At 35.4% G+C, this 15486-nt stretch overlaps 1 protein-coding gene across 3 annotated transcripts in view; it reads left to right on the top strand.

Annotated features, from left to right (window-relative positions):
- The window catches only part of LOC149779657 (E3 ubiquitin-protein ligase HECW2-like), a 207852-nt gene that overhangs the window by 88079 nt on the left and 104287 nt on the right, over nucleotides 1–15486 (top strand). For all 3 annotated transcript variants that reach the window (XM_089940469.1, XM_089940468.1, XM_089940470.1), the window contains one exon: nucleotides 10103–10175. In XM_089940469.1, the coding sequence (XP_089796595.1) occupies nucleotides 10103–10175 (73 nt within the window). The remainder of the gene's footprint in view (nucleotides 1–10102; nucleotides 10176–15486) is intronic.

The following is a 15486-nucleotide window of genomic DNA, read 5'->3' as shown; positions in this document are numbered from 1 at the left end:
CTCATTTTGATTCCAGATGTCAAGTAAACTTGATATCATTTTAAATAACATCACATTATGGTTACCTTTATTAGCATGACTGACTTCATCTCATAAAAATTGTCACACTGACATAACTGTTTGAAACATCACAGAACGTCTTTAACAGAATCTTGAAGTTGATCTTCTGTTGGGCAAGGCACTTGACTCTGGTTGACTCTGTACCAAATGAGCTAATAATGTGTTTCAGTGCTTAAAACACCAAACAACCAGCTTTTCCATACAGTTCAATACATTGCATGCAGATAGACAAATAAGGTCACATGGAATCTCTATGTGCATCTCATTGAGGTGTTTTAATGATCAGCTAGGATGATGTGACAGTGCTAACGAAATGAATGGCATAACGTATTGGATATGTAAACAGCAATTAAGAATATATTGAAATAATTTATAAAAAAACTACATTAAGTTTCACAAATTTATTATTATTATGATTAGTCAAGTTTAAGCATCATTTGCTTGCATAAGGGAAATGACAGTCACTTAACTGTTTTCTAAAAAGAACATTTATCTTCATTTATGGTCTGTTGTATCCTACTTGCCAGATAATGATCCAAATGACGTATCCTGTAATACATGAAAGGGCTAATAGTACAACATTTGCTATCATCCTACCCATCACCAGACACATTTTGTTGAAGTGGTGTTACTTAATGTCCTGTCTAGATATATTAACTATCGGTTATGTAGGTATACTTCCTGTTTTATTAAAATTTCAGTCCATTTCCTGCTGTCATCTACTTTGTGTCTGCATGCTATCTGTTCAGTATATTTGTGTCTGCATGCTATCTGTTCAGTATATTTGTGTCTGCATGCTATCTCTTGGACATATTTGTGTGACTGCATGCTATCTCTGGACATAATTGTGTTATCATAATGGGAATCTTACTTGATAATACCTTAGTGCAGTTGTTAATATTCGTTTTGTGTGTGTGTGTGTGTGTGTGTGTGTGTGTGTGTGTGTGTGTGTGTGTGATCTGAATTTTTAGTGTTGCTTTAACAATTTTACATTTACATCAAGTACAGTATTTTAATGTTGAATAGAACACTCAACATTTACATCCAGTACAGTATTTTGATGTTGAATATTAGAACACTTAACATTTACATTAAGTACAAGTTTTAATGTTGAATATTAGAACACTCAAGATTTACATCCAGTACAGTATTTTAATGTTGAATATTAGAACACTCAAGATTTACATCCAGTACAGTATTTTAATGTTGAATATTAGAACACTCAAGATTTACATCCAGTACAGTATTTTAATGTTGAATATTAGAACACTTAACATTTACATCAACTCTGGTATTTTAATTTTGAATAGAACACTCAACCTTTACAGCAAGTACAGTATTTTAATGTTGAATGGAGTACTCAACATTAACATCAAGTACAGTGTCTTAACATTGAAAAGAAAACAACATTGGCATTGAGTACAGTATTTTAAGGTTGAATAGTAGAAACCAAAACTAATATCCAGTACAGTATTTTAATGTTGAATAATAAGTCAACATTTACATCTGGTACAGTATTTTATGTTGAATAGTATAACAGTCAACATTTACATTCAGTACAGTATTTTATGTTCAGTAGTATAACAGTCAATATTTACATTCAGTACAGTATTTTATGTTCAATAGTATAACAGTCAACATTTACATCTGGTACAGTATTTTATGTTGAATAGTGTAACAGTCAATATTTACATTCAGTACAGTATTTTATGTTGAATAGTATAACAGTCAATATTTACATCTGGTACAGTATTTTATGTTGAATAGTATAACAGTCAATATTTATATTCAGTACAGTATTTTATGTTGAATAGTATAACATTCAATATTTACATTCAGTACAGTATTTTATGTTGAATATTGTTGTTGTTGTTGTAGGGTTTAACGCCATTTTTCAGCACACGATAGGCTATACATGGCAGCCAGTAATAATGGTGGAGGAAGAACCTGGAAAACCCCCGGAAAGAACCACCAACACACGAGAAGCCACTGGCAAGCTTTCTCACATGCCCACATTAGCCGAATCTAAGACTCGAACCCACGCAGACAGAGGTGAGATGGCAGTGATCCGTAACGGAGAGCGCTTTAGACCACTCAGCCACTCGGGGCCTCCTTATGTTGAATAGTATAGCAGTCAATATTTACATTCAGTACAGTATTTTATGTTGAATAGTATAACAGTCAATATTTAAATTCAGTACAGTATTTTATGTTGAATAGTATAACAGTCAACATTTACATCTGGTACAGTATTTTATGTTGAATAGTATAACAGTCAACATTTACATTCAGTACAGTATTTTATGTTCAGTAGTATAACAGTCAATATTTACATTCAGTACAGTATTTTATGTTCAATAGTATAACAGTCAACATTTACATCTGGTACAGTATTTTATGTTGAATAGTGTAACAGTCAATATTTACATTCAGTACAGTATTTTATGTTGAATAGTATAACAGTCAATATTTACATTCAGTACAGTATTTTATGTTGAATAGTATAACATTCAATATTTACATCTGGTACAGTATTTTATGTTGAATAGTATAACATTCAATATTTACATCTGGTACAGTATTTTATGTTGAATAGTATAACAGTCAACATTTACATCTGGTACAGTATTTTATGTTGAATAGTATAACAGTCAACATTTACATTCAGTACAGTATTTTATGTTCAATAGTATAACAGTCAATATTTACATCTGGTACAGTATTTTATGTTGAATAGTATAACAGTCAACATTTACATCTGGTACAGTATTTTATGTTGAATAGTATAACATTCAATATTTACATCTGGTACAGTAGTTTATGTTGAATAGTATAACAGTCAACATTTACATTCAGTACAGTATTTTATGTTGAATAGTATAATAGTCAATATTTACATTCATTTCAGTATTTTATGTTGAATAGTATAACATTCAGTATTTACATTCAGTACAGTATTTTATTTTTTCAATATTATAACAGTCAATATTTACATTCAGTACAGTATTTTATGTTGAATAGTATAACATTCAATATTTACATTCAGTACAGTATTTTATCTGAAATATTATACAAGTCAGTATTTACATCTTGTATTCATTAGGCAATGTATTTTTTAGTAATTTTAGTAATTTCATTTCAGAGAATGATATACTTAACAAAATTAGGACAGTTAGATCAAAATGTAAAAGACATCTTCCATTAAATCATAATATTTTGTAATTGATGAAAGTAAATGACAGAGCGTTTGATGTTGGGCTTGGTATTCCATAACAACTCAACTTGATAAGTAGCAGTCAGAATGTGTTTGTCCTCTCTACATTTAATGTACATAATATTTTGTAATCGGTGAAAGTAAATAAATATTGTGAAAAAGAAGTGCCTTATTAGCTTAAAAGGAAAAAAGGGTGGGATTTATTTTGTTTGAATTGTACACTCATTCCTCAAGTATATACATGTATTTAAAAAATGATCTCAACTACAAATATATACCCAGTTCTGCTGTTGCATCATGCTCTGGCAGGTCAGGGTGTTGAGTTGTTTGTTCTACCTATTAATCCAAACAAACTACATATACTAGATCTGCCAGTGTAGTGTGTGACAGCAGATCTGGGTCTGTACAGTTTCCAGTTTGACTTGATTTGTATGCAGTTGTAGACTATATTTCTTGTTTACAATGTATTAATTTTTCGGTGAAAGTAAATGAATATTGTGAAAAAGAAGTGCCTTATTAGCTTAAAAGGAAAAAGGGTGGGATTTATTTTGTTTGAATTGTACACTCATTCCTCAAGTATATACATGTATTTAAAAAATATATACCCAGTTCTGCTGTTGCATCATGCTCTGGCAGGTCAGGGTGTTGAGTTGTTTGTTCTACCTATTAATCCAAACAAGCTACATATACTAGATCTGCCAGTGTAGTGTGTGACAGCAGATCTGGGTCTATACAGTTTCCAGTTTGACTTGATTTGTATGCAGTTGTAGACTATATTTTTTGTTTACAATGTATTAATTTTTCTGCTCACCATAGTTGTTTACAAATGAGATTCAATAACACATGTAAGGTTGTTCTGCTTTGGTTTTGTTCATAGCTTAGCAGTATGAAGCCTAACAACATGTGTATACAGGGGAAAATAATTAAAGCTGAAATATTGTGTAACCAGAAGCTAATCCATTCATGGTTCTTCAGACATTAACTATGTGATATCAAATATGGCTAATGGTTGATAGGTCAAATGTGTATCAAGGTTATATTTGAGTAATTCATTTTGTGTTGCAGTCTGTCAGTCAGCTCATCAGTTCACACTTAATGTGACCATTACAACTCCATAATCCTTGCACATTAGTGGATGGCATTTAGTTTTAACTTGTCCGTTACACGTAGTTATTATGCCTTTTACAGGTGTCCTCATTTCAATTCCAGTTTTAATAGAGTTCTTAACCATTTGCCACAATGTTTAAATCACCTCAGCAGCAGATTCTTGTAACAAGAGTATCTCAGGAATCATTCAACACATTTTGATTAAGTTTTGTATGAGCATTGTTTCATGGACTCAGATGTTAGTCGCATCAGCTCTAATTTGGACAGAGTTATTGCCCTTGACATACATCCAAATGGGACTCTGTTTGTAACTGGCATTTTGGATGGAGTTGTAGCCCTTTGCAATTTAGAGTTTCATATCTTTGCATAGGATATTGCAAAGAATCAGCATAGTTCATGAACTGTTCATCATGTTCTGGCGCATTTTTTTGGTGAATATTGTTTCTTGGACCTAGATATGCCTTTAATTGGGGTTTTCCGGTCTACTTCATTGTAGACCAAATTTAATGGACATCATTGCTCAAATATTTTGCTCAAATTATAACACTTAAGGACTTGAATTACTGCCCTTTTATGTCATTATTTAGAGGAGTTATGATTGGATAATGCCCATCTTCTCCTGCTTTAGGGTCACCAACACAGGTTCCTTGGTTTAAGGGTTCCCAACACATGTTCCTCGGTTTAAGGGTGACCAACACAGGTTTCTCTTCTTAAAGGTTCCCAACACAGGTTCCTCGTTTTAAAGGTTCCCAACACAGGTTTCTCTGTTTAAGGGTTCCCAACACAGGTTCTTCTGTTTAAAGGTCACCAACACAGGTTCCTCTGCTTAAGGGCTTCCAACACAGGTTCATCAGTTTAAGGGTTCCCAACACAGCTTCCTCGGTTTAAGGGTCACCAGTACAGGTTTCTCTGTTTAAGGGTTCCCAACACAGGTTCCTCGTTTTAAGGGTTCCCAACACAGGTTCATCGGTTTAAGGGTCACCAACACAGGTTTCTCTGCTTAAGGGTTCCCAACACAGGTTCCTTGTTTTAAGGGTTCCCAACACAGGTTCCTCGTTTTAAGGGTTCCCACCACAGGTTTCTCTGCTTAAGGGTTCCCAACACAGGTTCCTCGTTTTAAGGGTTCCCAACACAGGTTCATCTGTTTAAGGGTTCCCACCACAGGTTTCTCTGTTTAAGAGTTCCCAACACAGGTTCCTCTGTTCAAGGGTTCCCAACACAGGTTTCCTCTGCTTAAGGGCATACAAAACAAAATTTAGTATGACAGTGATAGGGTCGTAGTTTTATACATGTCCATCTGCTGTTGTTATTATGTACATCTTTTTATCACTCTGAAGTTATGGTTTGTGTTTAAGCCAGTTTTTAGGTACTAATGTTGAACATTCATATTTCATAAAGAGTTCTTTACTATTGTAGTATTCCATTTTTTGTTGGATCATTTCCCATCATTTGATAATTAAGGCTTAATGTATCTGATTTTCCTTCTGCAGTGTAATAGGATACCATAATAATGTAGATAATGGGTGCAGTTGTAAAATGTACATACATGTATAACAAAAAATAAGCAAATGCCTAGCTTTATATGTTTTTGCAATGAAGATAAGTGCATATGAAGGAAATAAATACAATCATTCATGTAATAGATAGGCATTTTGTGCTTATTTTATTGGAGAGGAAAGGAAAGAATGCAGTCTACAGCTTACAAGGCAAATTAGATTGAAGTTGATTGATTTGTTTCGTATGATTTGTGTTGTAACTGCACTTCATATGTAGTATGCTGAGGAAGTGGCAGCTAAGTGTATTTCCTATGGGATAAAGGCAGGGTGGAAACCTATTCTGGCCTGTGAAGGGTATTTAACCCACAACCCATGGATGACATGTCAGTGCTCTTCAGCTTATTTATCATGGGTCCTTGAAGTTTGTTGAATTATAATATGAATATTATGTCATTATGTGTGCATGTATTGTTTATTGTATGCATGCAGGTAGTTAGGTAGTATAGATGGTTGGTTGGACAATTCAATTTGCTAGTATGTATATTTCTTCCAATACAAAGGAATCTGCTGACTAATGGTTTTGCATTATGTAGACGGTGTGTAGTGTGTGCATTGTGGGTGTTAACATATCAGAGATTGAAACAGATCATTTTTATGACATCACTTCTTAACTTTTTATACATGTATTTCATTCATTTTTTGAAATTTTTGATGAAATCCAGTGCATAAGTGAGAAGTTCAGACTACAGTATGTTAGGTACTGACTTGGACACAACCTATACAACCTGTGTGTGTGTGTGTGTGTGTGTGTGTGTGTGTGTGTGTCTCTCTCTCTCTCTCTCTCTCTCTCTCTCTCTCTTGCATTTTCTGCAAATACTTTCATTTGAACGAACTGACTGTGACCTTTCCAGGACTGACAGAATCACTTCACATTTCTTGTCAATACCCAAAAGCCACAAGGTTCAACTGATCATTACAAATTTTTGTTGTTGAGACTTTGATGCCGCATTCTACTGAATACAGGAAACATTCATCAATGGTCACCAGGAAAATTAGCATTAACTTAGTGTATGGATACCTTATAGCAAATTGGAATTTTTTTCATATTTGGGAGGGATTATGAGCTACAAAAGACAATGTACATTATGCTGTTCATTATATTTTCCTTTAACTTTCTTTATTTTCAGGTAAAACATTTTTTTTAACATGTTTTTACCTTGAAACCCATATTAAAACTGTCACTTGACTTTTAATTATTGCTAATATGCTTTATGAGCGGAAGGGCATGCCCCTGTGTGACTGAATGCATACTTATTATTTTCTAGCTCTGCCTGGGGGCATTGCTACTCTCATATGTCTGCAGCATTAATTTGTCAGTGTCTGGTAAACCTAGTTTGTTTTTTTTTTTCTCAACTTTTGCTGTCATCTAGCTCATTTAGCTGTGGTTTAAAGTATATGGTCTTCAGGTGTTTTTGTTAAAGTAGTTTTAATACTAATGAACTTGTTTAAAATAAGTGAAACCATATAAGAATGAAATCAAATTAGGAAAACTTGATACATGACAGTTAAGACTGACCATTGCAAATACTATGAATTATTATTTTCACAAAGTTCCAGTTTTTTGTATTTTATGCTGCCAGAAATTCAAAAAGACCCACAACACAATGATCCCACTGTGACAGCAAGAAGTCTGAGACAAATTTGATTTTTCACAAAATCCCTATGGTCGTGATGTTATTATATTTGTTTGCTTGTAAAGTGCTTAAAAAGTCACATTTTTGCTAAATGGAGGGGACGAGACTTCTTATGAATCATGGGTTTATAATTATATATATACACAGTCATCTCTCTGTTCTGTCCATGTGCATGTAGTTTGGTTTCTGTATGGACAAAATGTATTTCCCCCAGGCTTTCTGTATGGACAAAATGCATTTCCCCCAGGCTTATAGAAGGAAATGGCAAAGTATAGGAACTTGCTTACCGGTATACTTATTGATTGTATAATATTATGCAACTCCCAGTACAGTGTTAACTAGGGACATCATATTGTGTCACTGTTAATGTAGGGACATCAGAACATGTCACTGTTAATGTAGGGACATCAGACCATGTCACTGTTAATGTAGGGACATCAAATCATATCACAGTGTTAATGTAGGGACATCAAATCATATCACAGTGTTAAGGCAGTTTTATCAAACTATATCACTGTTGAGGCACGGGCATCAAATCATGTCAAAGTGTTAAGTTAGGGATATCAAACTGTATCTGTGTAAAGGCATGGACATCAAACCATGTCACTGTTAATGTAGAGACATCCAATCATGTCACAGTGTTAAGTTAGGGATATCAAACTATATCACTGTTGAGGCATGGACATCAAACCATATCATTGTTAATGTAGGGACATAAAATCATGTCACTGTTTTAATTTAGGAATATCAAACTGTATCATTTTTAAGGCATGGACATCAAACCATATCACTGTTTAGGTAAGATATCAAACCATATCATACTGTCAGTTACAGTATAGGCATCTAATCATACAGTTTTGGTTCAGATTTGCTGATGTGTTATAGGCATGATACTTGTTTTCAGAGGTAGGGTGTTGAGGATGGATGGGATGGTAAAATAGGTTAGATAGTGGGCTTGGAGGATAGGATCTTGATTAATGGATGGGATGGTGAGATGGGTTAGACAGTTATAAAATTAATTGTTCTGAACTAGTTATTAATTGTTCTGAACTAGTTCCTAGAAACAGGTTTTGAGGTCAAATAGCTTTGACAAGCAAGGAGACTGCTGTTTACTATGCTTTCACTCAGGTCTGTACAGTCCTTGTGAGTAGAACTTTTGAAAATGGTTTCAAATCATTTATGTTATAAATATGTCAAAATAAAAATCAATATTTTTAAAAAAATACTGTTAAACTGGAATCAACTTGAGTTGTTAAGAACAGTTATCTTAATCAGAGATTCTCATTGCTTTGACTTTATTTCATTGCAAATTAATAGAGAAAATTGTAGTAAGAAACAAATCTACATCATTCCATTTTGTATATACATTCTGTATGTAGAATGTATGTGCATGGTATGCATTCTGTATGTAAAATGTATGCATTCTGTATGTAAAATGTATGCATTCTGTATGTAGAATGTATGTATTCTGTATGCATATTATATACGTTCTGTATGTAGAATGTATGTACATTTTATGCATTCTGTATGTAAAATGTATGCATTCTGTAGGTAGAACGTATATATTCTTTATGTAGAATGCATTCCATATGTTGAATGTATGCGTTCCATATGTAGAATGTATTCCATATGTTGAATGTATGCATTCCATATGTAGAATGTATTCCATATGTTGAATGTATGCATTCCATATGTAGAATGTATTTCATATGTTGAATGTATGCATTCTATATGTAGATTGTATTCCATATGTTGAATGTATGCATTCCATTTGTAGAATGTATTCCATATGTTGAATTTATGCATTCTGTATGTAAAATTTGATTATCATTATGATACTGAAGTAGAATTTATACTATTTACAAGTTTCCTGTATCAGGCAATTGTTGACCTTCACAACTGTTTACCATTGTTGCAAGAAATAAAACTAAAAAGGTACCATAAGTACGCATGTATTTTGAATGACTGATTGGTGTCTGACAGCACATCAGCACCTGAAAAGTGATATTATGCCATGGCAATTGCAGTAATGTGTGTTGCCAAGGGACAGGCTCTAAAAGTCTTTTCATGGTCTCTTCTGATTGTGTGGCCAGGATTCAAACCAGTACCCTTCTGATTGTGTGACCAGCTTATAACCACTGATCCACCACTGCTCCCTTCATCAACAGTGTCTTCCCATATCTTTGTGTACATAATGTGCCAACATCGTATAGATAATGTGCCAGCATTGTTTAGAAACTGTACCAACATTGCATAGATAATGTGCCAACATTGTTTTGATAATGTGCCAACATTGTATTGACAATGTTTTTATAATTATATATCATTGTATATATAATATACCAACATAGGATTATGGTCTATGCATAATGTGCCATCATAGCAGGGTCTATGCATAATGTGCCATCATAGCAGGGTCTATGCTCTTGAATACTAAGCACATATCTAAGTAATTGCAATTATGTGCAGACATGGTGGGTTCTGCGCAAAACTGGACAAAATTTAATTGAAGTTTTTCTTCTTCATTTTAGACCAATGGCAAAGGAGAAAACAAATCTGAGAAAGATGGAAGTAAATTGAATTTGATACAGCTTTGTTTCACAGGTAAGTTTTTATTGATTGATTTTTTGTATTTATGCTGGTATACCATGCATTCAGATGGGAACAGTTTTGTTTATTAATTTTAATGGCACTTTTAAGATTATTACTCTCATACTGAGGAAATCTGTGCTCAGTCCATTTCCAAAGGACTCACAGGCAGCTGATCCAGGCTGACATGGGTGAGTATTGAACCCATGCCCCATTGGTTACTATGCTCTTTTTGCATGTTGTGGAAACATATGTGGGTTTATTACTATTGTATGAAATCTTGGGCAGTTGTGTGCGGCAGATCTGGATGTACTTCTAGAATTGGTGTACAGTATAGAGATTATACAGTTCGTTGTGTATCAGTGTTGGACTGTGCACTTAGGGGTCACATTTTGGTGACCTCTGTTATTACCATAATTGCTAACTTTTTCAGCCAATCAGATGAATTTGTATATCTTAATGTTTGGGAGAATGAGTGGCATGCCTAAAGAGCATCAATTTATGCCTAACAGTTTGATTCACTTTCAAATTTCTGAAAGCTGCATTTCCATTGGCTAATTCAAAGGTCACCAGAACACGACTAATAAGCAGTTGCTTTCAGATCTTCATATGGGCTGTGGAAATTTGATTTTAATCAGATCAAGGTTTATGCTTTCCTGCCCATTTTGGTTTGTGTTCATTTATAATATCATGTACCTCCCACAACTTGGTTCATTCAACTTCAACAACACAGTTCAAAGGAGAGACCTAAGATGTAGGGTAGTCTGTAGATGAAATAGGGTAGTCATTAGATGGTATAGGGTAGACTGTAGATGGTATAGGGTAGTCTGTAGATAGTAATGGGTAGTCTGTAGATGGAATAGCGTAGTCTGTAGATGGAATAGGGTAGTCTATAGATGGAATAGGGTAGTCTGTAGATGGTATAAGGTAGACTGTAGATGGTATAGGGTAGACTGTTGATGGTATAGGGTAGACTGTAGATGGTATAGGGTAGTCTGTAGATAGTAATGGGTAGTCTGTAGATGAAATAGGGTAGTCTATAGATGGAATAGGGTAGTCTGTAGATGGTATAAGGTAGTCTGTAGATGGTATAGGGTAGACTGTAGATGGTGTAGGGTAGACTAGATAGTACCGTATTTACCGGCGTATAAGTCGATACTTTTTGACTTGAAAGTTCGGTCTTCGTCTTATACTCCAAACCAACTTATATATGGATTGTGTCATTGAAATTGCATCGACTTATATATGGATTACAGTATCCGGTATGCTATTGACATTGCTCTATAATCGGCATAATCGAAAACAGGTCACATAGAAGTACAAATTCATGTTAAATTACTATGTCAATAAATTGTCATAAACTAATATGACTGAGTAGTAAAGGGGGATACATTAGCGACAATGGGAATTAGCATTACAGACCCCCCTGGGACAGATTAGCGACAAGGGAAATTTAACATGGAGAAAAATCGTGGGTCAGATTAGCGACAAGGGAAATTAACATGGGAATAAATCGTGGGTCACTCTAGCGACAAGGGGAATTTAACATGGAACTATAGTGTGGGTCTGTCTAGCGACAAGGGGAAATTAACATGGGAATAGGGGACTGTATAGCGTCAAAGGAATTTAAACAGGGTGGGTCTGTCTAGCGACAAGGGGAAATTAACATGGGGAATAGAGTTTGGGCTTTTGGGATTTTTTTTTTTAAATTTAAATTTAAATTTAAAAAAAGGGGTAGGCAATGGAAAGGCTATCTCTTTTCGAGAAATATGGCTGGCCCTGAAAAGGGCCTTTGGGTTTTCTTCTTCTTCTTCTGCTTCTAATTTCTTCTTTTTCTCCACCAAGTTCTTATTTTATCTCCAACACTCTTTCTCTTCTTCTCTTTCTTTTTCTCCTGCTCTTCTTTCTTCTTCTCTTCCTCCTCTTCTTTCTTCCTCTTCTCATTTTCTTCTTCTTTTTCAATCTTTTCGTTCCATTTGCTTATTCTTATTCTTTCCTCTTCATCCTCCTTCTCCTCCTTTATCTCTTTCATGACACCACTAATCTTGTCCTTTACCTTTTTTAAGTTATTAATTTCCATCTTTACACGATGGGGACTATAGGAATAATGGTCTTCAACCAGTCTTATCAACATCTGCTCCATCATTCCTAAGTTGTCTAAAACGTCTTGTAATGTTTGTATTTTGTCCATTTGGTTAGAAGCCATCTTCTTTTTTTATTCTTTGCAGAATGGTTTGAACGACGAATACTGTGGGTTCTTATACTTAAAGCGCGTACGTGAAGGAAAACATCCCCCTAAAACGTAAAATTGATCTTACCTAGATCATGACCAAACAACGCGCGGACGTGAAGGAAAACATCCCCTACTTTTTCATTTCATATAATAAAACCCAAACTATACTCTCCACATACGCTAAGAAACAATAAACAAATCCATAATCTACTATCCACACAATCGTACGTGAGCGGGTACAAACACAAACACACAAACACAAACACACAAACACATACGCTAAGAAACAATAAACAAATCCATAATCTACTATCCACACAATCTTACGTGAGCGGGTACAAACACAAACACACAAACACAAACACACAAACACATACGCTAAGAAACAATAAACAAAATCCATAATCTACTATCCTCACAATCGTACGTGAGCGCTTACAAAACCCAAACTATACTCTCCACATACGCTAAGAAACAATAAAGAAACCCATAATCTACTATTCACACAAACATACCTGAGCTCTTACAAGCACCAACACACAAACACATACCCTCACACTATCTTAGAAAAGAGTTAGTGTTTATATTCACACTACTCTACCTACACATTGGCAAATCGATCGTTATTTCTTTTCTAGAGTATTGGGTAGCCCTGAAAAGGGCTGTTTTTTTGGAACTTCATGGACACCTGGTTAATGGTGGCACCTTCCAGGCCTGGCGCCACATACACATCTTATCCCCCAGTTACTTTTTACTTTTTTGGGGGAGAGAGCAGAGGCAGGATATGTCGCTTCAGAATCCCAATTTTCGCTCTCTGGGATTCTGAAATTTATTCTTCTTCTCTTCTTTTCCTTCTCCTCCTCCTCCTCTTCTTTTTTTCTTCTCTCCTCCTCTTTGTATCTTCTTTCCTGTTCTTCTTCTTTATATCTTCTCTCCTCCTCTTCTTTTTTTCTTCTTTCCTCCTCCTCTCTTATCCTTCCCTCCTCCACAATGGCTTCCGCGGCCAGTTCATTCAACAGGCGCCTGGCATATTCCAGATGCACATGAAGTTCCAACAGTTTAGACAGTCTCGTGTTCATTTTTGGTGTTGATCAATCAACAAGGGTAGCTAGACTGCCGAACGAGTTTCAATTTATAGTGAAAGCGCGGACGTGAAGGAAAACATCCCCCTAAAAAACATAAAATTGATGTTACCTACATCATGACCAAAAACAACAACGCGCGGACCTAAAAGAAACACTCACTCACTTTTTTATGCTACCCATCACTATTTTAAAATTTTTTATAAATCACTTCATTAGACTATCCACATACGCAAAGCAATCCAATCTAACTCCAAATATACACCTCAAACACCAAAAAAAACATGATTTTAATCTACTATTCATACCAACTTACTTAAGCACTTACTAACACACAAACACATACCCTCACATTTTTTAAAAAAGAGTTAGTGTTTATTTTCACACTATTCTACCTACACACATTGGCAAATCGATCGTTATTTCTTTTCTAGAGTATTGGGATAGCCCTGAAAAGGGCTGTTTTTTTTTTTTTTTGTTTGCTATGGCATTCTTTTTTTAGTTTCTAAGAATGCGATGTCCTCTGAGGATAGACTTTCTGGCGATAGGTCTGCTTCTTCGGAAAGAAAAGAAGAACTCTTTGGTGTCGATACGGCAATCGACAAAGCCTCTGTCAGGTTCAGGTTGCTGCTGCTGATGCTCTTGTTGTTGTTGTTGTTGTTGCTGCTGTCTCTGAAGTCTGTACTTCTCTGTCCATTCTTCTTTTTCCCTGTTCATTTCTTCTCTGAAGAGCTCTTCTATCAGGTCTTCAGTGATTTTTAACATTCTCACATTCTCTATTTCTTCTGGCTTCGGTATCAGACTGTGTCTGACCCTATGCAAATTTACGTAGGCTTCGTTGAGTTTAGCTAGTTTGGAGCACATCTTCTTAGGAGGATGAGTCGACAATGGATGGTTAGACTGGAAACAACCCGGTTCTTAAAGTCAAAGCGCGGACGTGAAGGAAAACATCCCCCATACGGTTTTTTAGTCGCAACGTTTAGTGAGTGTCATGAGAGGGATAGTAAGAAATGAAAGAGCATCAATCCAACATTCTTATAGCTAAACAAAAGACAAAGGCATTTTTTTCAAAACACAACATTTTTTATTCAAAAATCACTTAACACTAAACAACAACTCTAACATTTTTAACAATAATCCAACAATATAACATCAAACAATTTTTTTCAAAACACAACATTTTTTTATTCAAAAATCACTTAACACTAAACAACAAGAACTCTAACATTTTTTAACAATAATCCAACACTAAACGTTTCTCCACTAGGTAAAGAGGGATAACAGTCTTCCATGGTTTCTAGTAATCTAGGATGACTTCTCTCAAACTGTTGATTTCTATGGTATTATCGAATTCTGCATACAGGATGACGTTCACCGTTTCATCAGGGTCTCGGTCTTTAAACTGAATTTCCACACGAATCTGGCCGGATTTTATAGGGTGGAAATGTCCCTCGTCGCTGCCTTGGTCTGGAGTGAAATCAAAAGCCCACAAAGCGTAGCCTCCTGCATAATCCTCATACGTAATACCGTGACTGGTATTGGTTCCTAACTGTCCGGTGGCTTCGTACAAGGACAAGTACGATCTCAAGTAATTCTTCTTGGTAAAGTCAGGTTCGAAAGGTCGGGTACACAAGGTCTTGCCATCGCGACTGACTTCGATTTTGGACACGCCAAAGTGTTGAAAGTAGAAAGGATTTTTTTCGGCAGCTCCGTTGAAGGCTGTATTCTCGACGATACCAACGATCAAACGTTTGGGTAACTGTCCTTGGAACAGATGATCTTCGATCATGGATCGCTGTCCCTTGGGAATGGTGAAGGTTTTCACTTCCACGCGTCGTATGGGATACTTGGCAGTCGTTCTGCTCAACGTCTGACTGATGTCGTTTCCCACTTTAGGTAACACTTCCACACGGCGTACGTAGAGTCTGGCTTCTAGGATTTTGGTTTTGTAACCGTCACTATCAGCCATCAAATGGAAAGCGGCACTGCTACGATTCAGTCTCAGGCGGAC

Source organism: Sinohyriopsis cumingii, chromosome 17 (genome assembly GCF_028554795.1).
Source record: "Sinohyriopsis cumingii isolate HCF-2022 chromosome 17, ASM2855479v2, whole genome shotgun sequence".
Taxonomy (NCBI): Eukaryota; Metazoa; Mollusca; class Bivalvia; order Unionida; family Unionidae; genus Sinohyriopsis; species Sinohyriopsis cumingii.
The sequence above is the reverse complement of the archived record's forward strand: the minus strand, read 5'-3'. Positions and strand labels throughout refer to the sequence as shown.